At 42.4% G+C, this 19,734-nt stretch overlaps 2 protein-coding genes across 2 annotated transcripts in view; both read right to left on the reverse strand.

The window, feature by feature from the left end:
- EPHA1 (EPH receptor A1) overlaps window positions 1-7,246 on the reverse strand; it is a 43,755-nt gene extending 36,509 nt beyond the window's left edge. The window contains exons 1-2 of the mRNA XM_042788859.1: window positions 6,927-7,246; window positions 3,732-3,799 (exon numbers count right to left, since the gene is read on the reverse strand). Of these exons, the coding sequence (XP_042644793.1) occupies window positions 3,732-3,799; window positions 6,927-7,023 (165 nt within the window). The 5' untranslated portion in view covers window positions 7,024-7,246. The remainder of the gene's footprint in view (window positions 1-3,731; window positions 3,800-6,926) is intronic.
- Window positions 7,247-17,750: 10,504 nt separating this feature from the next.
- LOC104355681 (olfactory receptor 10AC1) lies at window positions 17,751-18,719 on the reverse strand. The gene has a single exon (XM_009963073.3). The coding sequence runs from the start codon at window positions 18,717-18,719 to the stop codon at window positions 17,751-17,753; it is 969 nt and encodes a 322-aa protein (XP_009961375.3).
- Between the last annotated feature and the right edge of the window lie 1,015 nt (window positions 18,720-19,734).

Raw genomic sequence — 19,734 nt, forward strand, 5'->3', positions numbered from 1 at the left:
TACAGTTGCGATTTCATGTCTTACAGTTGCAGTTTCCCACGGTTAGTCTAGCAAGCATTGTACAGTTAGCTTTTGTTCCTCTCCCAAGGTTACTCAGCACGAGCGGGGCATGTTGCGCTACTAAGGATACATTTTTATCTGTTCAAGGGTGAGAACCCAGTCAGGATCCACACTCCAGTCCCCTTCAAGGTCCCCCTCCCAACTGTCGACCCCCATATAGGCCTCCATAAACGGATACAGAAAATCCATTGGAATAAATATTACAGAGTGCGGAACATTAAATCAGGTAAAACTGGAAGGACCTTTTGTGCCCAGGCTAAAAATTCAAGCTCAGAATGCTGATGAACAAACAATGCAAAACTATCACATGAACACAGAAAGATTTAGGTGGGAAGGGACCTTTGGGTCTCTACTCCAATCCTTTGCTCACAGCAAGGCTAACTTCAAAGCAAGATTGGGTTGCTTGGGGCCTTGTCTATTAAAAGCAAAATGCAAAAGGATAACATGACTCCTCATCACCATCTGTTCAAAGCTGATTCAATTATACTTGAAAGCAAAATAGAGATAAATAACTTTTTATACTGTTCTTTTACATGCTGCCAAGAAGCAATGCTACTATGCCTGATAACTCCATTTGTTCATGACAGGATTTGAGAAGTCCTTTTTGGACAGTTTTGGTGATTTTTTAAATCAGTTCAAGTATCCAGGCTGTTTGAGCAGCATGGGGAGCCTTAAATAAATATCAGAGCAAGTAAATTCTGGACTTCTGACACCTTCAAAGTGATCATCATTAGCTCTCTAATATATGCTAAAAGATGAGAATCTGTACTAGTACTGTAATACACCTCCCCATGCCCAACTGGTATTGCTGTGTCAAAACTTCACAGACAAAAAAATTATCAATAAATCTATTAGATGTTGGGGGTGGTAGGATAGCTAAGAAAGTGATTATAGGAACTCCAGTCTGCCTTTTAAGGGCCTAGTTTCCAATAGTAGCCTAAAATAAGTGAAGCCCTTTCTAAACAGCTACTACAAAGCAAGCTAGCACAAGCATTTTAGCAAACCTCTACAGACATTTTACTTAAAATACAGCTACTTTCACTTAAAGTCTACCTTTAATCTTAGGCAAGATTTCACTGCCAATTAATGTATTCTTAAAGTCCAGAAAAATGGCCCATGCTGTTCAAAACTGACTGGTATACAGCCTAGAGAAGGGAAGCCTCCAGAGAGACTTCATGGCAGGCTTCCAGTACTTAGAGGGGGCCTACAGGAAAGATGGGGAGGGACTCTTTATCTGGGAGTGCAGGGACAGGACAAGGGGTGACAGTCTTAAACTGAAAGAGGGTAGATTTAGATTACACGTAAGGAAGACATTTGTTACTGTGATTGTGGTGAGGCACTGGAACAGGCTGCTCAGAGAATTTGTGAATGCCTCCTCCCTGGAAGGGTTCAAGGCCAGGCTGGATGAGGCTCTGAGCAACCTGATCTAGTAGAAGATGTCCCTGCCCATGGTAGGGGGTTTGGAACTAGATGATCTTTAAGATCCCTTACAATTCAAACTATTTTATGATAAGCATATTGACACAAATCCAGCTGACAGATGGGAGATCTCTGGCATTTGAGGTTAGGTACAAGTAGCAGTGTAACGCAAAATATACCCTTCAACTCTGTATGCAATAGAGCTCAGATGTTTCCAGCCTGTTATTAATCCAGCTAGTCAGACTATTCAGATTAATAAATCTTAGCTCTTTTGTGTCAAAAAATGTTCTGAATTAATCTCAGTTCTTTTTCAAACATATTTCCTTCTTCATTTTGGAAGAATGGTTTCAGAAACAGCTGTTCAGAGTTCTGATTCCAAAAGTATCACCCATTGTTCCCTTTTTGCTTGTCAGTCTTCCACTTAACAGTTATTGAGAAATTACATAATTAGTCAAATCGCTGCAAAAGAGTTGAACATCAGAAGTCAGTGAATCAGTTCTTCATCCTCTGTTGCTTTATCAGTCAGTAAACTAATAGATCAGTATGCTGATCTGTTAGTTTAGATTGCTCTCAGGCCATGTTTTCCAGCATCTTCTACAATGCCCAGTTACAACTACTATATTTTAAATATATGTATTTTACAAAGCAGATCTAGCACAAGCAGAAGTGTATGCCAACTCCTCGCACTGCTGCAAACCTACTGTGCAAAAATCATATGTTCTTTAACAAAGGTTTTGGTTTTTTTCTATCAGATTATTTTTAGAATGTATTATTCAGTGGTTTTTTTCCAATCTCTTCAAGAGGCAGACTTCATCTTGAACATGCCTGGAGCCTAGTACTGGGTTAAAATTACCACACAGACAGATGATGGGGGCAAAAAAGGGAACAATGGGCAAAACATGATCTACATATGTCTCACTAGGGCAACTGTTTTGAGTAGGAAATAATAATAATAACAATAACAATAACAATAACAATAACAATAACAATAATAATGTATTAAAAATAATATAAAAATAATGTAAAAATAACATAAAAATAATATAAAAATAATAGCAGCTTTACTAATGAAACAAGTACAGTTATGCCAGTACAGGAGAACCTCATTCTCTGGCTCTAGTTCACCCAGCAAGACTACCAAGAGGAGGAGGAAGCTGGGGTGAATTTAAACCAGCCACAGTGAATTGCAGAGGAAAGTTATGAAAATTAGTTAGGAACAGGCTGAGCCCAGATCTACTTATAAGCAGCAAAGGTAAAGACTCATTCTCCATAGGAGAGCTTGGGGCTCACTAGAAAGATAAGAGCGTGGATGAGGAACCGGAACTGTGCATTAACATACGTCCTTCTGACTACTGCAGTTTAGTCCTTGAATTCCCTTTTCTTTGTGCCTTCCTTCCACCACTCCCACAGTCCTGCTGTTACAAAGGAAACCATCTTCAATAATGTAGGTTGTGATGCTAGAGGGACGGCTCAACTGTACTTCATATAAAATAGCTGTACTTGTACAAAAATAGCCAAGAGCTCAGCTGTCTTTTCGGGTCCAATTTTGCAGTGGTTTCATGAGTAGATTTTGAAGCACTTCCATCAACTCAATTTTACAGTCATGAAACAAAGGGAAATGCCTCTCTCATTATCAGCTGTGTGGGCCAGCTAGAGCATTAGAGCTGGGTGTAAAGTCCTAGAACCTTGCAGCCCAGCCAGTAGGCCAGATTGTTGCCCCATGAGTTAACAGTTATTTCTTCACTCAGCTGCTGAGTTGAAAAATGTGCAACTGAATCATTCAGTCTAGTACTCAAGAGGAAAAAAGACAGAACAATCTTAAACAGACAAAGATTCTAAATTCTTGAGAGACTTGGAGACAGAAATACTTGTGCCATGGCTATCTGACCAGAAAAGGAGACATAAGAAGTATTTGCAACATGTTAGAATTAAAAACTGGATGATGATTTTATTTCTTCCTTTTTCTCCATTAAGTTTTATTATTTCATGAAAACAATATTCCAAGGACATGTTTAATCACTGAGAGCTACTGGGAGTCAATGAGGCATTGACTCAAATAGCTGGCTAGTGTGTGAGGCCACAGAGGTGAAGGGGCTGCAAGGGAAAGACTTACAAAGCATATAATGTCCAGGAGAGGCTGGAGCTGCAGAAGCCTGATTTTGGGAGGCAGGGTGAAATTTCAATTTGGATTATGCTTTTCCATCATTTAGTACTCTCATTGGCTCCCCTTCCTTGAACGTGTGTGTACTCACCCCTACTTCTGGAGGGTCTGGAAGCCAGCCCAGTTCACCTTGCGCAGTGCTTGTGTCGAGTAGATCCACTGAAAACCAGAAGAAGGGGGGAAAAAAAGATCAGTGACCCAATTCATATGGTCCGTGGAATGGCTTCAGCCTTGTTTGCTCACAGAAGACAAAGCCTACACTTCCTCTCTCAACCCCACATCCTTTGTGAGCTTTTTACCTTCAGAAAGTATGGCTAGAGTAAGGATGGGAAAATACAAGATAGTGCAACTAGTTTTCCTCATATATGAGACCCCGCTCCCATTCCACCCTCCTTTCAAGTAATACCCACACACATCCAAAAAATGCAACCATGACAAGTTTTTCTGCTTCCTAAAGCTGTCCCAAAATGGGAGCAGGAGGCTGAACCCTACTGAAAGGGGAACCCAGCATTAGCAGCTGAACACATCTTTCCTTGGAACAGGAAAGCAGCAGGCAAAATGGATGAAGCAGCATGCAGTCAAATAAACTACCAACACAAAAGATCAGTGTCACCTAGAGGTACTATTCAGTGCTTGAAACACAGTGAGAAAGTACAGCAGCAGCGTGAGGTTGTAGAAGGGACTTTCCACTGTCACAGTACCCAAAAGCCATGAGGCATCAGTTGCTCAAACTGCTGAGCCCTCTACCTCTGACCCAGGCTCTTCACCATCTGATGGTGGCCTAGAAATTGCTGTCACCCTTTCCCCCCCACAACTGTTTTAGTCATGACAGCAGAGAGTAACAGATCCCAGGCATAGCATTGCCACCTCTTGCAGAATTGCCCTGCGTGGCTGTGTTAAGCCTTGGCTCCTGGAGTCATGAGACAAAGGAGAAATTCAGCAGTATGTTCATTTTTAGCCTTCAAAGATATCTGAGAATGTGCTCAGAGTTTGCCATAAAACCTTAATCTGGAGTTAAAAATGCATCACTTCGTAGACAAACAGGGAGAAGAGAGAGGAGTTGGAATAAACTGTATTGCTGGATGTGCAGCTTCGTGCCTGCCTTTGGGTCTGCCAGTGCTGCCAGACTACTGGTTTCAGTCCCCCTATGACAGCCCCAGCTTGGGAACATAGGAAACAGGAAAAATTCCCTGGATTCTCTTTTAGATTCTTGTGGGTGTATTCAGAGGGATCATTTCTAAACATCTCAGAAAAGAATTTGGGGGTGAAAGGTAGGAGGGGGGAAATATTTAAATGACATTTAAATACCAAGATCTCCTCCCCCTCATTTGACTGCTTTACAAATACTGTCTGCCAACTATAAGTAATAGAGTGTAAAGTGCAGATCAGCAAGAGTCCTGTGGAATGAGGAAGCAGGCTGTGGGCCCAGAATCAGAGATAAGAGGGATTGTAGTGCTGCTCTCACCTCTGAAACACCCTTTCAGGTTTGGGAGAAGGGAAAAGCAGGAATCCAGGTTTTGCAGGTTCCCAACGTTCATAGAATGGTCGTATGGCAAAACCTTCCTAGCCACAGACTCCCTGTCCAGACAAAGCTCCTCACTGACTTCCTTTATGTTCTCAATCTCTCTATTCGAGATACTATTCTTGTGTTGTTGGCTCAAAAAACTCTCAGGGTGAGGTAGCCTGACCTTCCAGAACTGTCACCCAGATAATATCTATCCCACAGACTTCAGGCCTGAAGCAGTGATGTGGAAGTGAGAGGGGCTGTATGGCAAGTTCTAGCAGAGCAAGGGAAAAGAAACTCAGAAGTGGCCAGGACAGGAACCTTGCAAGGCTGCAAGGTTCAACTGCAAGGTGCAACCGCTGCACAACCAGCAGCGTCTCCTTTAGCTGCCAACTGCCCTCTGGAGGGGCGAAGTCCATTCTCAAGAAGTACCTCTCATAGTAAAACCCACAACAGCCTTTCTCCAAGGCAAGGAAGAATGAGTCAGCAAGACTACAGGAGCACAGGGCATATAAGTACTCCGGGGCTACTAGCCCTTTGGTCCACAACCTCACTGCTAGGAATCTCATGTGGCTGTCCAGCCACACGGGAGGAGGTCTGCCCAAAAAGAAGACTTCAGATAAGAGAGGCTGCCAGGGAAATGAAGGAAGATTGGATCACAGACAGAGCCCAAGTGAGATGGTTGAGATGGGGGAGAAGCTGGCAGAGAAGTCCCTGAGCATTACTGCCAACTACTGGTCACACACTTAGGGAAACCAGAGCCTGTGTGGTGCTACCTTATATCGCTTCTCACCTAGGCTGGCCTTGTCCACAATGTCTGCTAGCTGCATTCATGTAGCTGGATCCTTAATACAAACGTGATTGTCAAGAACACTTTAAAAGAGCACTCGGCACTCTTGGAGTCTGAGATGAGCCCATGGCTGAACTGCCAGTTATGACTAAGTCCTCTTGATTGAGAGCCTGCAGCAGCAAAGGAGAGGGCTGTCCTTGGGATGGAAAAGCTGCAACACCTCTCACTGTGCAAAACAGAGACTAGAAGTCTCTGGCAGGAATTAGCTGGAGGAGGAGGTAGGGAACAGAACACAGATTTACTCTTCCTCACCTATTAAAAATTCCCATTCAACAGATGTTTCATAACCACTGTGCAACTGCCAAGATGGAAGAAAAAAGATCACTGCATCTAATAAAAGGGACTGTGTGGAACAGAGAATGGAGAGAGTCTTAAAAGAAGAGGTGGAAGAGGAAACTGTAAAGCCCAGCTCTACCTTCCAACACTGTAGTACGTGAAAGAGACTGTCTCACCTTCTAAGCCTCCAAAAATATGGCTGTCCTCTTGCTCACAAGGGTTAACTCCCAAATGGGCTTCCTGAAGAAACTTCAGGGGTGTTGGCAGGGGGAAAAGAAACTTCTGAGTTTGTGTTTAAACTTGTTATCCGCAAGGCTTGCGTTTAAGGGAAACAGAGGCAGAATTCTCCTGGATCACTGGATATGTGCTTCAGTTGGGAGGGGGTAGAGAGGGAGGGGAAGAACATACCTGGGCTCAGTTCACTGAGCCACCAAGAGTTGGATGGGGTTTGCTCCTGGCCTTCATCCCCCCACACCAACCTGCCCTCCCCAGACACCCCAGTCCCTCCCCAGCTCCGTCTGGGCAGGGTCTGGTGCCCCTGGGGCCCCAAGTGTGTTGGCCAGGCCATGTTCCCTGCCCCTTGAGAGAGGTCCCTCTCTGCCTATACACCTACGCCCAACCCTCCAGGCAGAGGGAGCAGCGGGTCCCACGCTTACCTTCTTTCCCAGGCACCTCTGGAGGAAGGATAGCCCAAAAGAGAAGGAACCCGAGAGAGAGATGATTGATCCCGCTGCTCCAGGTCCGCAGCTCCATGCTGGCTGGAGAGCGGGGCTGGCTCCCAGCCCCTGCCTGCTCTCCCAGCTCAGGCCTCCGAACCTTGGCTTCTGCTCGCAGTGCATGAACCTCTCCCACAGCCTCCTGACTGGAGCGCACACATTGCACAACCTCCCCGCCTGGCCCACAGTTATGATGAAAGATCAAGGCAAGTGGGTGGAGAAGCCTTACTGCCTTTACCTGTTTTAAAGGGGCTGGTCACAGACTTCCCATCTGTCAGGCAAATAAACCCACCTTAAAGGCAGCCACCTTTTTCCTGGGAGCCTCCCTCCACCTTTGCTCCAGTCCTGTAAGAGGATCCCGTCTGCCACCTCCTGGGCAGCCCTCGACACCGTCTCGGCTCTTGCTCTGACACTGCCCGGCTCCCCGGGTCCTGCCCCGCGGGTGCCCGGCGAGGCCCCCGGCCAGGGCTTCCCCCCCCCCCCCCCCCCGCCCCCGGCTCCCCTCTCGTAACTCCTAGAGATTAAAGCAGCTCAGGCGCTGCGTTAGAGACTGCTCTGTCCGCTTCTCTCGGTGATAAAGTGGCTGAAACGGCTGAGCCATCCTTGCGGTGGGTATTTAGGAAATCCATCTGTACACAGTGGCAGCGGCCCGTTTTGTTCCCCGAGCTGCGATAGCGCGCCATGCCATTTTATCTGGCAGAATTGCTGTTTTTCTTTTAGGATGCTCCCCGGCATCGATGGAAGGTGCCTGCTTTTCAATTGAAAAATCACGGGAGAGGAACTGAGCCAGGAGCAGTCTCCCTCTGTGTACAAAGACCTCATGGGACTTTTAGTTTCCTTCCTGAGGGACATAAATACGATAGAACTTGCATTTGTTGTATCTCTTCTGCCTTTCATCAAAGATGTTACTCCCACCATACACAGCTATTACAGCCCTCCCAATAAAATACAGATGGCGTTATTCTTCCGCTTGCTGTAAGGCTGCATTCCTCCTGCTCTCCACCTCCCCCTTCTCAAGGAAAGCTAAAGAAAGGGCTTTGTCAGGTTGCCTAGAGAAACTGGGTGATCTCCACCCTTGGAGATCCTCCAGACTCGCCAGGACACTGCTGTGAGTAACTTACCTGCTTCTGGAGTCGGTCGTGCTGTGAGCAAGGGTTGGAACAACAGACCTCCTGAGGTCCCTTGCATCTAAATCTTTCAGTGAATTCTCTGAGTCGCTAACCATACATCTTGGAAAACCAAAATCTATCCCAAGAAGTCTGAACACAGGCAAGAGAAATTTGAGAACAGATGGTTAAAATATTAAACTTTAAATTTTACATAGCCCATGAAGTAAAATATCAGTACAAATAATTCAAATGTTAATGTCATTTGGAGTAGTTCTATCTTAAATTTATTCCAGTTTAATCCTGTCTAAAGTGCTCTTTCTCAGTCGGTGATACTAAGTCTCAAATTTTTATGCCCACCTTTCCCACAAGTTTGAAGGACTCCTGTTGCAGCACCAGTATAAGACTTCCTTGTCTATACCCCATACCTTGAGTTTGCACTAGTGGAATGTATACATTTCAGTCTTCATTTGCACAATACTGTGTCTTCTTCAGCCTATGATGTAGCAGTGGGGCAGATGGACACATGGCTACCTTCTCTGTGACAGGAAAACACAGGTGAGGCCTTTGTAGACAGACATGAAATGGGAAAGAACCATTTGCAACTGGAGAGTAAGGCTCTAGGGCAGCTCAGGAGCTCATATCCTTCCTAAGGCAAAAAAAAAAAAAAAAAAAAATCAATGTTGCAGCCTTTCATTTGGTTCCTCAGAGCTCACTAAGTTTGCATCTGTAGAATCTCAGAGGTGCCAAAGCTCTGGGGTGAAGAACCTGGGGATGCTCTGTCTCCATTTCATTAGTGGACAGATCTAAGCTATTGGGAATAGACAGGAGCAGATTTATTAGAGCTTATTGGAGAAGATGGCCAAAAAAATACTTGCTTTCTTTTTCTCCCCCTTGTTAGTGTTGACTGGTGGGTGTCAGAAACTGGGGTATTCCAGATAACAGTGGCCAGAACTTGAATGTACAGCTTTGTTATTTTTTAGATTGGAGTTCACCTACTGTAGCTCCCAGTCAGAATGTGTACAATGGTAGTCAAACAAAATATGATCTGATGTTACATGAAGATCTGCAGCAGATCTATAACCAAGTGGAGGTATAAAGAAATAGAAAACCCAAATGCCTGGAGCTTTACTGATATCAGTAAAAGCTCTGCTGCATTGCTTTGCCATGTGTCTTCTGCACCAAAATGCTGATCCAAGGGGAAAAAGACAGTATTTACACAGAGACTATGCCCAATACAGTGGAGTACTACATGTGAATTGACAGGATTCTTTTGTTTGTGCATCACAAGTTTGGATTTTGCCTTTGTAAGCTGTTGGACAAAACTAATTTCATGAGTGTCTAGTGCAAAAAAAAAAAAAATCTGAAATAATGTCAAAAAATCTTTTTCTTTACAATTATATTTTATGACTCTATGATTTATACCTCCATAACCTTTTCATTGTCATGGCTTCCCAGTGAGCTTCCCATCTCTGGCATGCATTTTGATGATAAGAAGATAACTTCATCTTTTAAACTCACTCTCAGCATGTCTTTGAGTTGAATCTCATCCTGTCCCTCTGAGTATTTCCGAATCACAGGGCATATTTTTTCCTTCCATTTCCCAGTAACCTGTTTCATGTATTGTTGAGATCAGGTATCTAGCTGGAAAATATCATTATACAACACACCTGGGCATCCCTCCTACGGATATGTGGGCTTGTGGTGAGGGAAGTGAGGAGGAATGGTATGCACCAGGTCTTGATGTACTATTAGGACAGTCAAAAGGCACTCCCAAGACTGAATTGGGATGTGCTTCTTTTGAGCTGCAGTTCAGACAGAGTTCTTTCATATGTTTCTTATAAATAGTTTACTGTGTTTGCTGCTGCTCACATTTTAGAAGGAACTAAGAGCCATTGTGCTGTTAAATGTCCTTCTAGATGATGAATGAAACTGAACCTAGAAACAATCTTTGGAGTTCCTCACTTTTTATTACTTCCCAAACTATCAAAGCATCCCTTTGGTACTGATAACTTGAATCTCTGCATCTTGAACTGCCTTTCAGTAAGGTGTTATAGTAACATAGATGTATAGAGATCCCAGGGGCCCCAATCACATTCTGCAACAACCCCCACTTCAGTCTAAAGGTGGAACTTGCAGTTGTTGCCTCTGATTCATTCCTTTTACCCACTATCTCTATAACTCTAAGAGAAATCTATGACAACTGTGTAGAGCATAGGGGATGCTCTGTTTCAATGCTTCATTCCCTGTAGAGTATTCATGCTCTCTCTCTCTTATTCTCATCTCCATGACCACAGTTTAATATTCTAGTGCTTTCTTTTTTATCTTGCAAAGTTTCCTGGATCCACTCCACCAGCAATTATCTTAGAATATTTCAAACAACTGACTTCAGACGGTCTTTCTGCAGAAAATAGACTCCTACCATCTAGTGGTTTCAGCTGCTAAATTAATTTTTTACATGGACTTTTTTCATTCAAAAACTCAGACTTTATTTTAAACAGGTATTTTAAATTCCTACAAAGCAGCATAAGTGACTCCTTTTAATCACAAAGTGGTCACCCCTAGCTTAGGGACTTGAGCACAAGTAGTGACTGCACAAGGAGTCAAGCTGGTTATCTTTCTCTCCTGAGAAGAATAACAAATGCAAGGGAATGAATTAAGCTGAGAGATAGAGGGTGTAAATCTGGGGTTTCATTCCCAGCAGAAACAGGGGATACTCCCTCACTCTTCCTCACATATCCAAAGAGAAACAACCTTGGAGATGCACAGGATTTGCCCGAACAAGGCCCTGAGCAACCTGACACAGCTTTGGCATTAACCCTGCTGTAAGTAGGTAATTGGGCGAGACCTCTAGTAGTTCCCTCTCAACTTAATCTTTTTCTGATTCTGTTCATCACCAATAGATGAACTATCATGTCTTCTTACCACCAGGAATATAGACAGCTCCTTACTTGGGCTCCAGTCAAAATGTGAGGGCAGCTTCCCATATGTATTCTCCACCTAATAGAGATGGCATACCAGTGAGAAGAACATGGACATGGACATGGACATGGACATGGACACGGACACAGACATGGACATGGACATGGACTAGAAGTCCAGTACCCCACATACATCAGCAATGTACTCATAGGTGTTTACCTACTGATGCCCTGGCTGGGCACCTAATTAGGTGCAGAAGCACATTTCCACTGTTGGCTGAACTGCAGGCTTTCTGGCTTTTATTTCTTGATAATCTATCCTGCACATGGTCTGCCATGCTTTTACTGGGCTTGCAAAACAGGAGGAAATTAAACTATTGTACCGTCTTGAAAATGAGGAGGAGGACCTTTCTTTTCGCCAGAAATTACCTAAGAAAATTCTCTTGCCTTCATATCCCAGTTCTGCTCCCTATGGTGGTCCAGTGGGTGTGGAGCTCAAGAAGTCTCAGCTGCCTCAAGGTGCTGTGACAGGAGCAGAGGACATCCCACCCCACACATCACAACCACATGAAGTTTAAGGGTGATGCAATCAGTTTTGTCTGGTGATGGCTGGGATTTTGTTTCTTTCCAAGAGAATGACCAATTTTGGTCAACAGTGAAGAGGACCAATGTACCTATTGCAAAAAAAAAAAAAAATCTAGGGAAAACGGGGGTTCATTTATGTTAAGATGCAACATTTTGGATAGACAAGTGGAAAGTAATGCAAACCCAGCCATAATATCTGATTCATATTCCAATTCAAAAAACTGCCCTAAGTAGTCACAAGTTAGTTACTTTCTAATAGGTATTATAGCACATTATATACTTATTAATCCAAAAAGTGCAGTTCTACACTTACTACTCCTCTTCAAGAGCACATTCTTCCTGGGAACATTTGAAGATAATTACTTATCTTGGTGGCATTAAGTTTTCACTTTTTGCTTACTTTCTTCTATTACTCACCTCTGGAAGAAAAAAAAAACCACAAAAACAAACAAACAAACAAAAAAAAAAAAAACAAACAAAAAAAAAAGCAAGATTCAGTTTCTTCTTGAGCATTAACACAATAGCACTAACACAACAGCATATGTACAATAAATATAAAATCTGACCCAGAGAAATTTGATTTCTAGTAGAGATGCTCATGACTTCTTCAACTAAGTTGTAGAAAAGTAGGATTATCATATTTTTGGTAATTGAAATACAGCTCAAAATATAGCAATAGTAGCTTCTGCATGACAAATACACACCTCTGTAATTTGTAATTCATTCATATTTTCTAGCTGTTCTTTCCCACTCTTAGATTAATTATGCCTAAGTGTGAAAAAAACTCATCAATAATGAAAAAAATCATTATCATTAATAACATGCAGTAAGCAGCCATATTACTAGTCACTTTGATAGTGTGATTTTAAATTTCTTTTTTCTACACTGCCAGTTGAATGTGTGAGTTAATGAATCTTTTAGTTTCTGGGTTTTTAAACAGAAATTTTAAAGTTTTGATATCTCTTTCAAATCTGCAGTTATTTTTATGGTCCTTTTCTTGATAAATTCCAGTTGCCTCCACAATCTAAACACAGTAAGCTTGCTCCTATTTCATGCTGCTGTAGCTTATTCTTGGTGTTGTAGTGTTGCTATCCCGTGTGGAAATTAAATGGTTGCCACTGGTCGCTGCATGACCAACCTGTGTTCATCCTGAGTGGTTTCAGCATTCACATAAAGAGAAGATATTTGAAACAGACACCTTGCTGTCTTGCAGGTGGAAAGAGGGCATTGATTGTTGTAGCATCTTCCCAGCTCACTTGTCAACTCTATTCCCAGTTCAGTTTCCCACTTTATTTTTGAAACTTGAACTCTTAATTAAATCAAAACATGAAAACTAAAATGAATGCTGAGAGCAACTGTAGACCAAAACTATAATAAAACGCAACACAGATTTTAGGAGACCCGAATTTCAGCAGTGACTAGGCTAGAGGACATATGCTGCTGAGCCATCTGGTCTTCCCTCAGCTTTAAATACCAATTTGTAGAACCAGATGGTCTCATATCTTTACATACCAATCTGTAAAACGAGACTGTCTCATATCTTTGCACTTATGCAGGTGAAGCCAAGGATACACACTGAGTGGGTATTGATTGATCTTCCCATTCTCATTTTTCCATGGACCTGTATAGAAGATAACTGAGCACAGCAGGATCTTTAGAGCCAAGAGCTTTAGGTTAGAGATACAATGCTGGAATTATTAATAGCACCTTCAGTCAGCTTTCTGATATGGAGATGATTGCAGGACAAAGCAAAACTGACTCTGAAACCAACCAGCTGGCATGGAGCTTCACCTCATTCCTCAACTCCACTTTGGTCTCCTGATTATTTCTTGTCCTATGTTCCTGGTTGCTTCCTGTGGCAGTTTAATAGACTGTTTAATGGCAGTTTAAGGGGACTTAAGGCCTTGCACAACAACCCAGCTGGAAAATGAAAAGGTTTTAGAGTCTAGAAATTTTTGATTCTGGGGGGAATGGGCAGAATATTTAAGCGTATTTGTTCCCCATTAGTCTGTTTATAGGGGTGTGGACTTTATTTTTTCATATCATATAGGATCCTATCAGATTTTATATGCTGGGTAAGTAATTTCATATAATGGCACAAAACAATCTCAGAAAGGACTCATCTCTCTTCTACTGTAAATATTCTATCTATAAATATCTGTGAGAGAAACTCCTATAACATTCTAGTTTCTATCACAGTAAAGTCAATATAGCTATTGCCCTTGGCATGTTGTATGATAAACATAAGGAAAACAGGGGCTTTTTCTCAATAAAGCAAATCATCATCTTTTACAGCTTTTCAGCTTCATAATGTTAAAGGACATTTTCTAGGTTTAATCCTATCCCCACATCCATTTTCACTGGCTACAACCCCATTGTTGTAAATAGCTGTATTAATTTCACCTTGATGCTTTTGTTCTGCTTCAGATCAAAGGACAAAAGAAGCTATTTGGGTAAATATAGGGTTATCTGCAGGTTTTCTAAGCTTTTAAAGAATCCAGAAGAAGAGAGGCTGGTGAACTCACTCTCCATGTAAGCCAAAATGGATAGGCTGTGATATCATGACTTTGTCAAGGGGAGGTGAATACATTGAAACTTCTTCCATGCTCTTAAAATTGGACTTCCAACAGAATTTCCACTTCTCTAACCCATAACAGAAAGACATTCCCTAGTAAATTTCTTGTATTTAGACTCCTAGAGAAGTAAAGAAATATTTTTAATGCAAGTGCATTTAATTCTTTTAGGAGATCGATTATCTATATGAACAATTTTTAGGAAATGTCTTGCTTGGATGGCCATTTAAAAAAAAAAAAAAAAAAAAGAAAGGTTTCTCTATACTGAAAAGGAGATTTCATTGGTACCCTACCAGTATCAGTGGTACTGGTAGGTAGCACCCAAGATATCACCTTGAAATATCTCCTTGAACGAAGGTACCTCTTAAATGGTATGCACCATTCAAGGTACTGGACCTTGAGTACCCTGAATGTTATTCAACATCTCTGCCATCATCCACCAAACTCTCTTCATTTCTGAGCACATGGACAGCACTGATGTGATCTTACAGGACTTACAGGTTGAGCTCTTACAGGTTGAGCTCTGGTGCGCAACCACTGATAAGATCTGTGTTCTCATCCAGTGCCTAGCTCAGGGCAGCCTCTACAAAAGCAATTGCAAGGATGAATACTCCAGTTTTGTGGCTGTGTAAACCATTAAGGGCTTCTTAGAGATGTTTTAGCTTGTTTCACTGGAAAATTTCATGACATCTCAGGCCTCTGCAAATTTGGGGATGTAGGCATTCTTCTTCCAAGAAAGGATAGGACCATAGGTGGAATGTGGGTGCCCAACTCATACACTGACGGTCTTGAGACCCTACCCAACTCAGTTATGGTGCCCATGGCAAGATGTTTGCCCTATCCATCTTTGGTTGGAGGTATAATATGCACTTGTCTAACTGCACTGCCTGACTGGATCCTGCTGTTCCCTGTGAAGTTCTGAAAAGGACTTAAAAATTCTCATTTTTTTTTTCTGTGCTCATGCCCTACATCAGGGATGTTGGTGTCTTACTTCACTTGAGCCCTCTCCAGCTCTTAGCATACAGTCTACTGGGTGATCAGGACTGAAACATCCACTTGTAAAGGTAAGTGAGGGTAGGTGGAAAAAAGACCTCAGGCAAATTAAAGATAACATTTAAAAGTAAAGTGGTTCTGATGTCTCTTACACATTGTTGTTCCTCTTACCTCATAAGTATCCTTCTACCCACTCTCATCCCTGAGTCTTCTGTACAGATCCATACAGCAAAGCTCTGCACTCAACACAGCTGGGCATAGGAGAGGGGCCAAGGATGCTGTGAATGGGTGTGGGAATACTGGTGGGGATAGGATGAGGATAGTCTTGGGCTCTGGGATATCTCTTCACTCCATCCATCTGCAAGGACATTGGGTGGAGACAGTGTCATCACAGAAAGCCTCCACTGCTTGTTGTCCTTCCCACATGTATCTCAGAACTATAGAGCTGAGAGTCTAGCCTGGCTGCTGTTTCAGTCATGTCACCCCTCCCAAAGGCATCATCCATATCCTTACAGTGAGAAGAGGTCTACCCAGGTGCCTCCGATCAGTAGTTGTTCATGAGGAACATCTCTAGTTCGGGACACCTCCCTACTATCTTCTCACAGCTAGCAGCAGACTATATCCCATATGCTATCCCATGCCCACAGCTGCTAGAAACACTTGAGGGCCTCTACCAAGGGTTTGATCGGTATTATAAATCTCAGTGTCTTTCTGTCCCTTAGTTTCATTGCCAGGTATTTGAGCATATCAGTATCTCCTAGAAGGCAGGTTAGAAACCTCTGCTATAGAATCCTACTAATCTCAAAAGGGACCTCTGGAGGTCTCTAGTCCAGCCCGCTGCCTGCAGCAGAACTATCTTCAAAGCTTGGTTTGTCTTGACAGGATTTGGAATTGATGCTTCACTTCTGTCCTATGCTCATTACAATTATTTAATAGTATTTGATTCAAAGTACTTCTCTAATGCACTTCTAAAGTACTAAAGTAATGTGCTTTTATTGAGACCCTCCTCATTTTTGGAAGACCTGGCAGGTGATTAAAATGTTCACTACAACTCTGATCATTTTAAATAATGCAGCTAAACCTCTACTCACAGCAGTAATTAGATATTCATTGACATGATAGCCAATATTATGTGTTAATGTTTTAGGCTGGCTAGACTGTTAACTTGAAGACAGCTTTTAATGTGAGTTTTAAATTCCACATTTCTCTTTTGTCAGACGGCTCCAAGTTAACTTCCTTAGTCACAGTGCCAATTTTTTATATTAGTCAAATCCATTTACCATAATTTTTAATGACTGTAGCCCAAAGAAAGCAAACAGCACTCTGCTCTCTCAGTCTGCCAAGGAAGAGAGTTGAGGGCAGCTGGAGTGCTGAAATTCCTTTGGATTAGACAGAGAAACAGGAGCAAGCCTTTTAATTTTTTTCTCAACAATTTGATATGTAAGAAGTGGATTCTGAATCATAGAGTCTGTTTGGGGCTCTAAAGAGCCATGGGGGAGGGAAGTATTAAATAAAATAAGGAAGTTGCCTCTTTCCTCCCTGTTCCTGTCCAAAACTGATCTTCCCTAATTTGTCTGAATCATCTTGTTCTACCTTCATGTAGGAAACATGCAGAATAACGCTGCTTTGCACGTTTCAGACTCTTGTGTCTGCTACAGTCCAGCATGTGCTGTAACTCTCACTGGTTATGCCAAAGAAATTACAATAACACTAGCAACGTTATTATTAATCTTATGATGATAGATTTCAACACTCCTCAGGCATCCTTATTTATATATGTGATACAGACTTTCCTGATCAAAGTCACATGATATCCAGTATCTTAGTCTTTATGTTGCCATAGGAACAATCCAAACCTAAAGCATGTCCCTATAAAAGGAAAGATTGCTTCCTGCAAAGCAGGCATAGGAAAGTCATACTCTTGTCAAATCAATGGCACTTTCATTTTCATTATCTATAATAATTTGAAGTAAAATGAGTTTACATTAATGATCTTCCCACTTGCGATGGGGTGCTGGAGTGCAGCCTTCTGCTAAATTTGGAGAAGACCACAGCTTAATTTCCGTTTCTTTCTAGGCATGGGCTTTCCTCTTCTAACCTTCCAATAACCCTCTTTAGATTTTTTGTGTGGATAAACTTACCAGTCTAAAACTTTTTATTGTCTTCCCAGTTTCAAGTCTCTACTTTCATCTTGTTAGACAAATAATGAAGCCAATACAGCATCTTTAAATAACTTTTTGTTGGTCTTTTGATTATGCTGAGATGACTATGAATGTAAGCATGAGAAAGTATGTGATTGCAGAAGTGAGAACACAAATTGATCAAAGCTCTTCTTCCTCAGAAGTCATTAAAGCATTTCCCCTTAGGTAAAGTGTTATGTTAGAGATGTTTTCTTGTTTGTTTTTTTAGAAGAGATGTCTTTTTGTCATAAGTGCACTGACGCATGTTGAATTCTGCCTGGATATTTGCCGTAATGAAGTCTACAGAGAATCTGGTCCTAACATGGTTATGGGGCTATTTTCCAACAAGCACACGTTTGTTCTACTAAAATTTACCACACACACACATCACAGCTCTGATAGTATCTCAGTTCATCTGAGCTATTTTCTTCTTCCTCAACATTTTCCTAAGGATCTCTCTGATTTCCTTGTTTCTCAGGCTGTAAATGAGGGGATACAGTGATGGAGTAATGTTGGTGTAGACCAGAGACACCATCTTGTCTCGAGCTGGTGAGTAACTGGTCTTAGGACGAATGTACATGAAGGTGGCACATCCATAGTGCAGCAAGGTGATGACCAAGTGTGAAATGCAGGTGGAAAAGGCCTTGCCCCTTCCCACAGAGGAGGGGGCATGTAACAAAGCAGCAACAATGCAAACATATGAGGTCAGGATTAGGAGGAAGGGGAGCAGCAGGAGGAGCACACAAGCAGTCAGCAAGGGCAGCTCAAGCATGTAACTCTGTGTACAGGCCAAGTGCAGCACAGCAGGGACATCACAGAAGAAGTGATTGATACGATGCGACTGATAGAAAGGTAAGCGGAAAACAGCTACTGTTAACCCCAGGGCCACAGGAAAGCCTCCCAGATAGCACGCCACAGCCAGCCTGAGGCAGAACCCCTCAGTCATCACAGCTACGTAGTGAAGTGGCTGACAGATAGCAACGTAACGGTCGTATGACATGGCTACCAGGAGGAAGCATTCAGCCCCACCAAGTGCCACAAAAAGATGCATCTGTGCAGCACAGCCTATGAAAGAGATGGTGCTGCCACCCACCAGTATCAGGCTGAGGAGTGCCTTAGGGACAATGATTAAGGTATAGCAGAGCTCGATGACAGAGAGCTGACAGAGGAAGAAAACCATGGGAGGACGGGAAGGCTCCATAACCACTGCCATGAAGATCATCACATTCCCTGCCAACGTGACCAAATGGACAATGAGAAAGATAAGAAAGAGGAGGACCCGCAGACAGAGCAGCTCGGAGAAGCCAAGAAGGAGGAACTCCATGGTTGCATGAGTGCTCTTATTGTCCCTCTCCATGCAGCCTTCACATGGCATCTACAGGGAGAGAAACAAAAGGGAGACAGTTGAATTTGACTTGATGCCTGTCAATCAATTCCATATAGGAATTAATGTTGCAATACTGTAGAACCAGTGTAGTAAAGCTCATTGTGTGGGGAGGAAGATGATTTAATTTATAAATAAAACTGATTTAAATCAGTCACATTCAACACGCTCTCAGACCCATATTCTCACAACCACCAAGGTTCATGTGTCCAAATGATCTGCCTAGGATTCTTTGCCATGACACTGATGACAACTAATATCAGCTGTTGGGTCTTCATTACTTCTTCTGAGTTGTTCTTAGGTTGGTGACCACGTGCAGGTTTTGAACATGCATTAGGTATCCTTTAGGAGTTGACACTGATTAATCTCTCTGTCCTGTCCTGCTTTTGAGAGTCATCATTTGACTCTCCCTCCTGATCTGAGTGTCCTAAGAAGCTTCAGGTGGATGTGTTGGGATCTTGATGACCATCAACACCCAGGTCTTACAGACATACTGCTACTGCTCCTTCTGGTGTTTCCACTCCCAGACAGACCTGTTCATTCTCTATTCACACCAATACTGCAGTTGTCTACATCTGTGCCAGAGATGTACAAGGACAACCAGACACTGAGCCAGAGCTTCTGCTCTACAATCTGACTTCAATTAATGGGAAATTGAGGTGTTTGCTGACTGGCTTCTCCCTTTCCCACAATGGATCTGCCTTAAAGTTCATATGGAAACAGGGTTTCCAATTGAAGGGGTCAGTGATTAAACATGAGGATTCCAAAATCAATGCTGACATTTTGGCTGCTTACATCTTTATGCCTGTCTCAGCCCTAACATCAGAGTTAAAGTAAACAAATTTCCAAACTCAAAACCAAATATGTCCATGGCAATGTACTGTGCATAACAATTTTTTAAAGAAAATATAAAGCTAAAATCATGGACTTAGAGGGAATGAGATCTTGCTTGTCACAGGAAGAATGGAAAGTTCCTAGAAATGTTGAGTGATACAAAGCTGTTTAA

The sequence above is a fragment of the Tyto alba genome, unplaced genomic scaffold (genome assembly GCF_018691265.1).
Source record: "Tyto alba isolate M040663 unplaced genomic scaffold, T.alba_DEE_v4.0 Super-Scaffold_14, whole genome shotgun sequence".
Taxonomy (NCBI): Eukaryota; Metazoa; Chordata; class Aves; order Strigiformes; family Tytonidae; genus Tyto; species Tyto alba.

Coding starts and splice junctions, on each gene's coding strand:
- LOC104355681 (XM_009963073.3), bottom strand. CDS start 18,719: ATGCCATGTGAAGGCTGCATGGAGAGGGACAATAAGAGCACTCATGCA.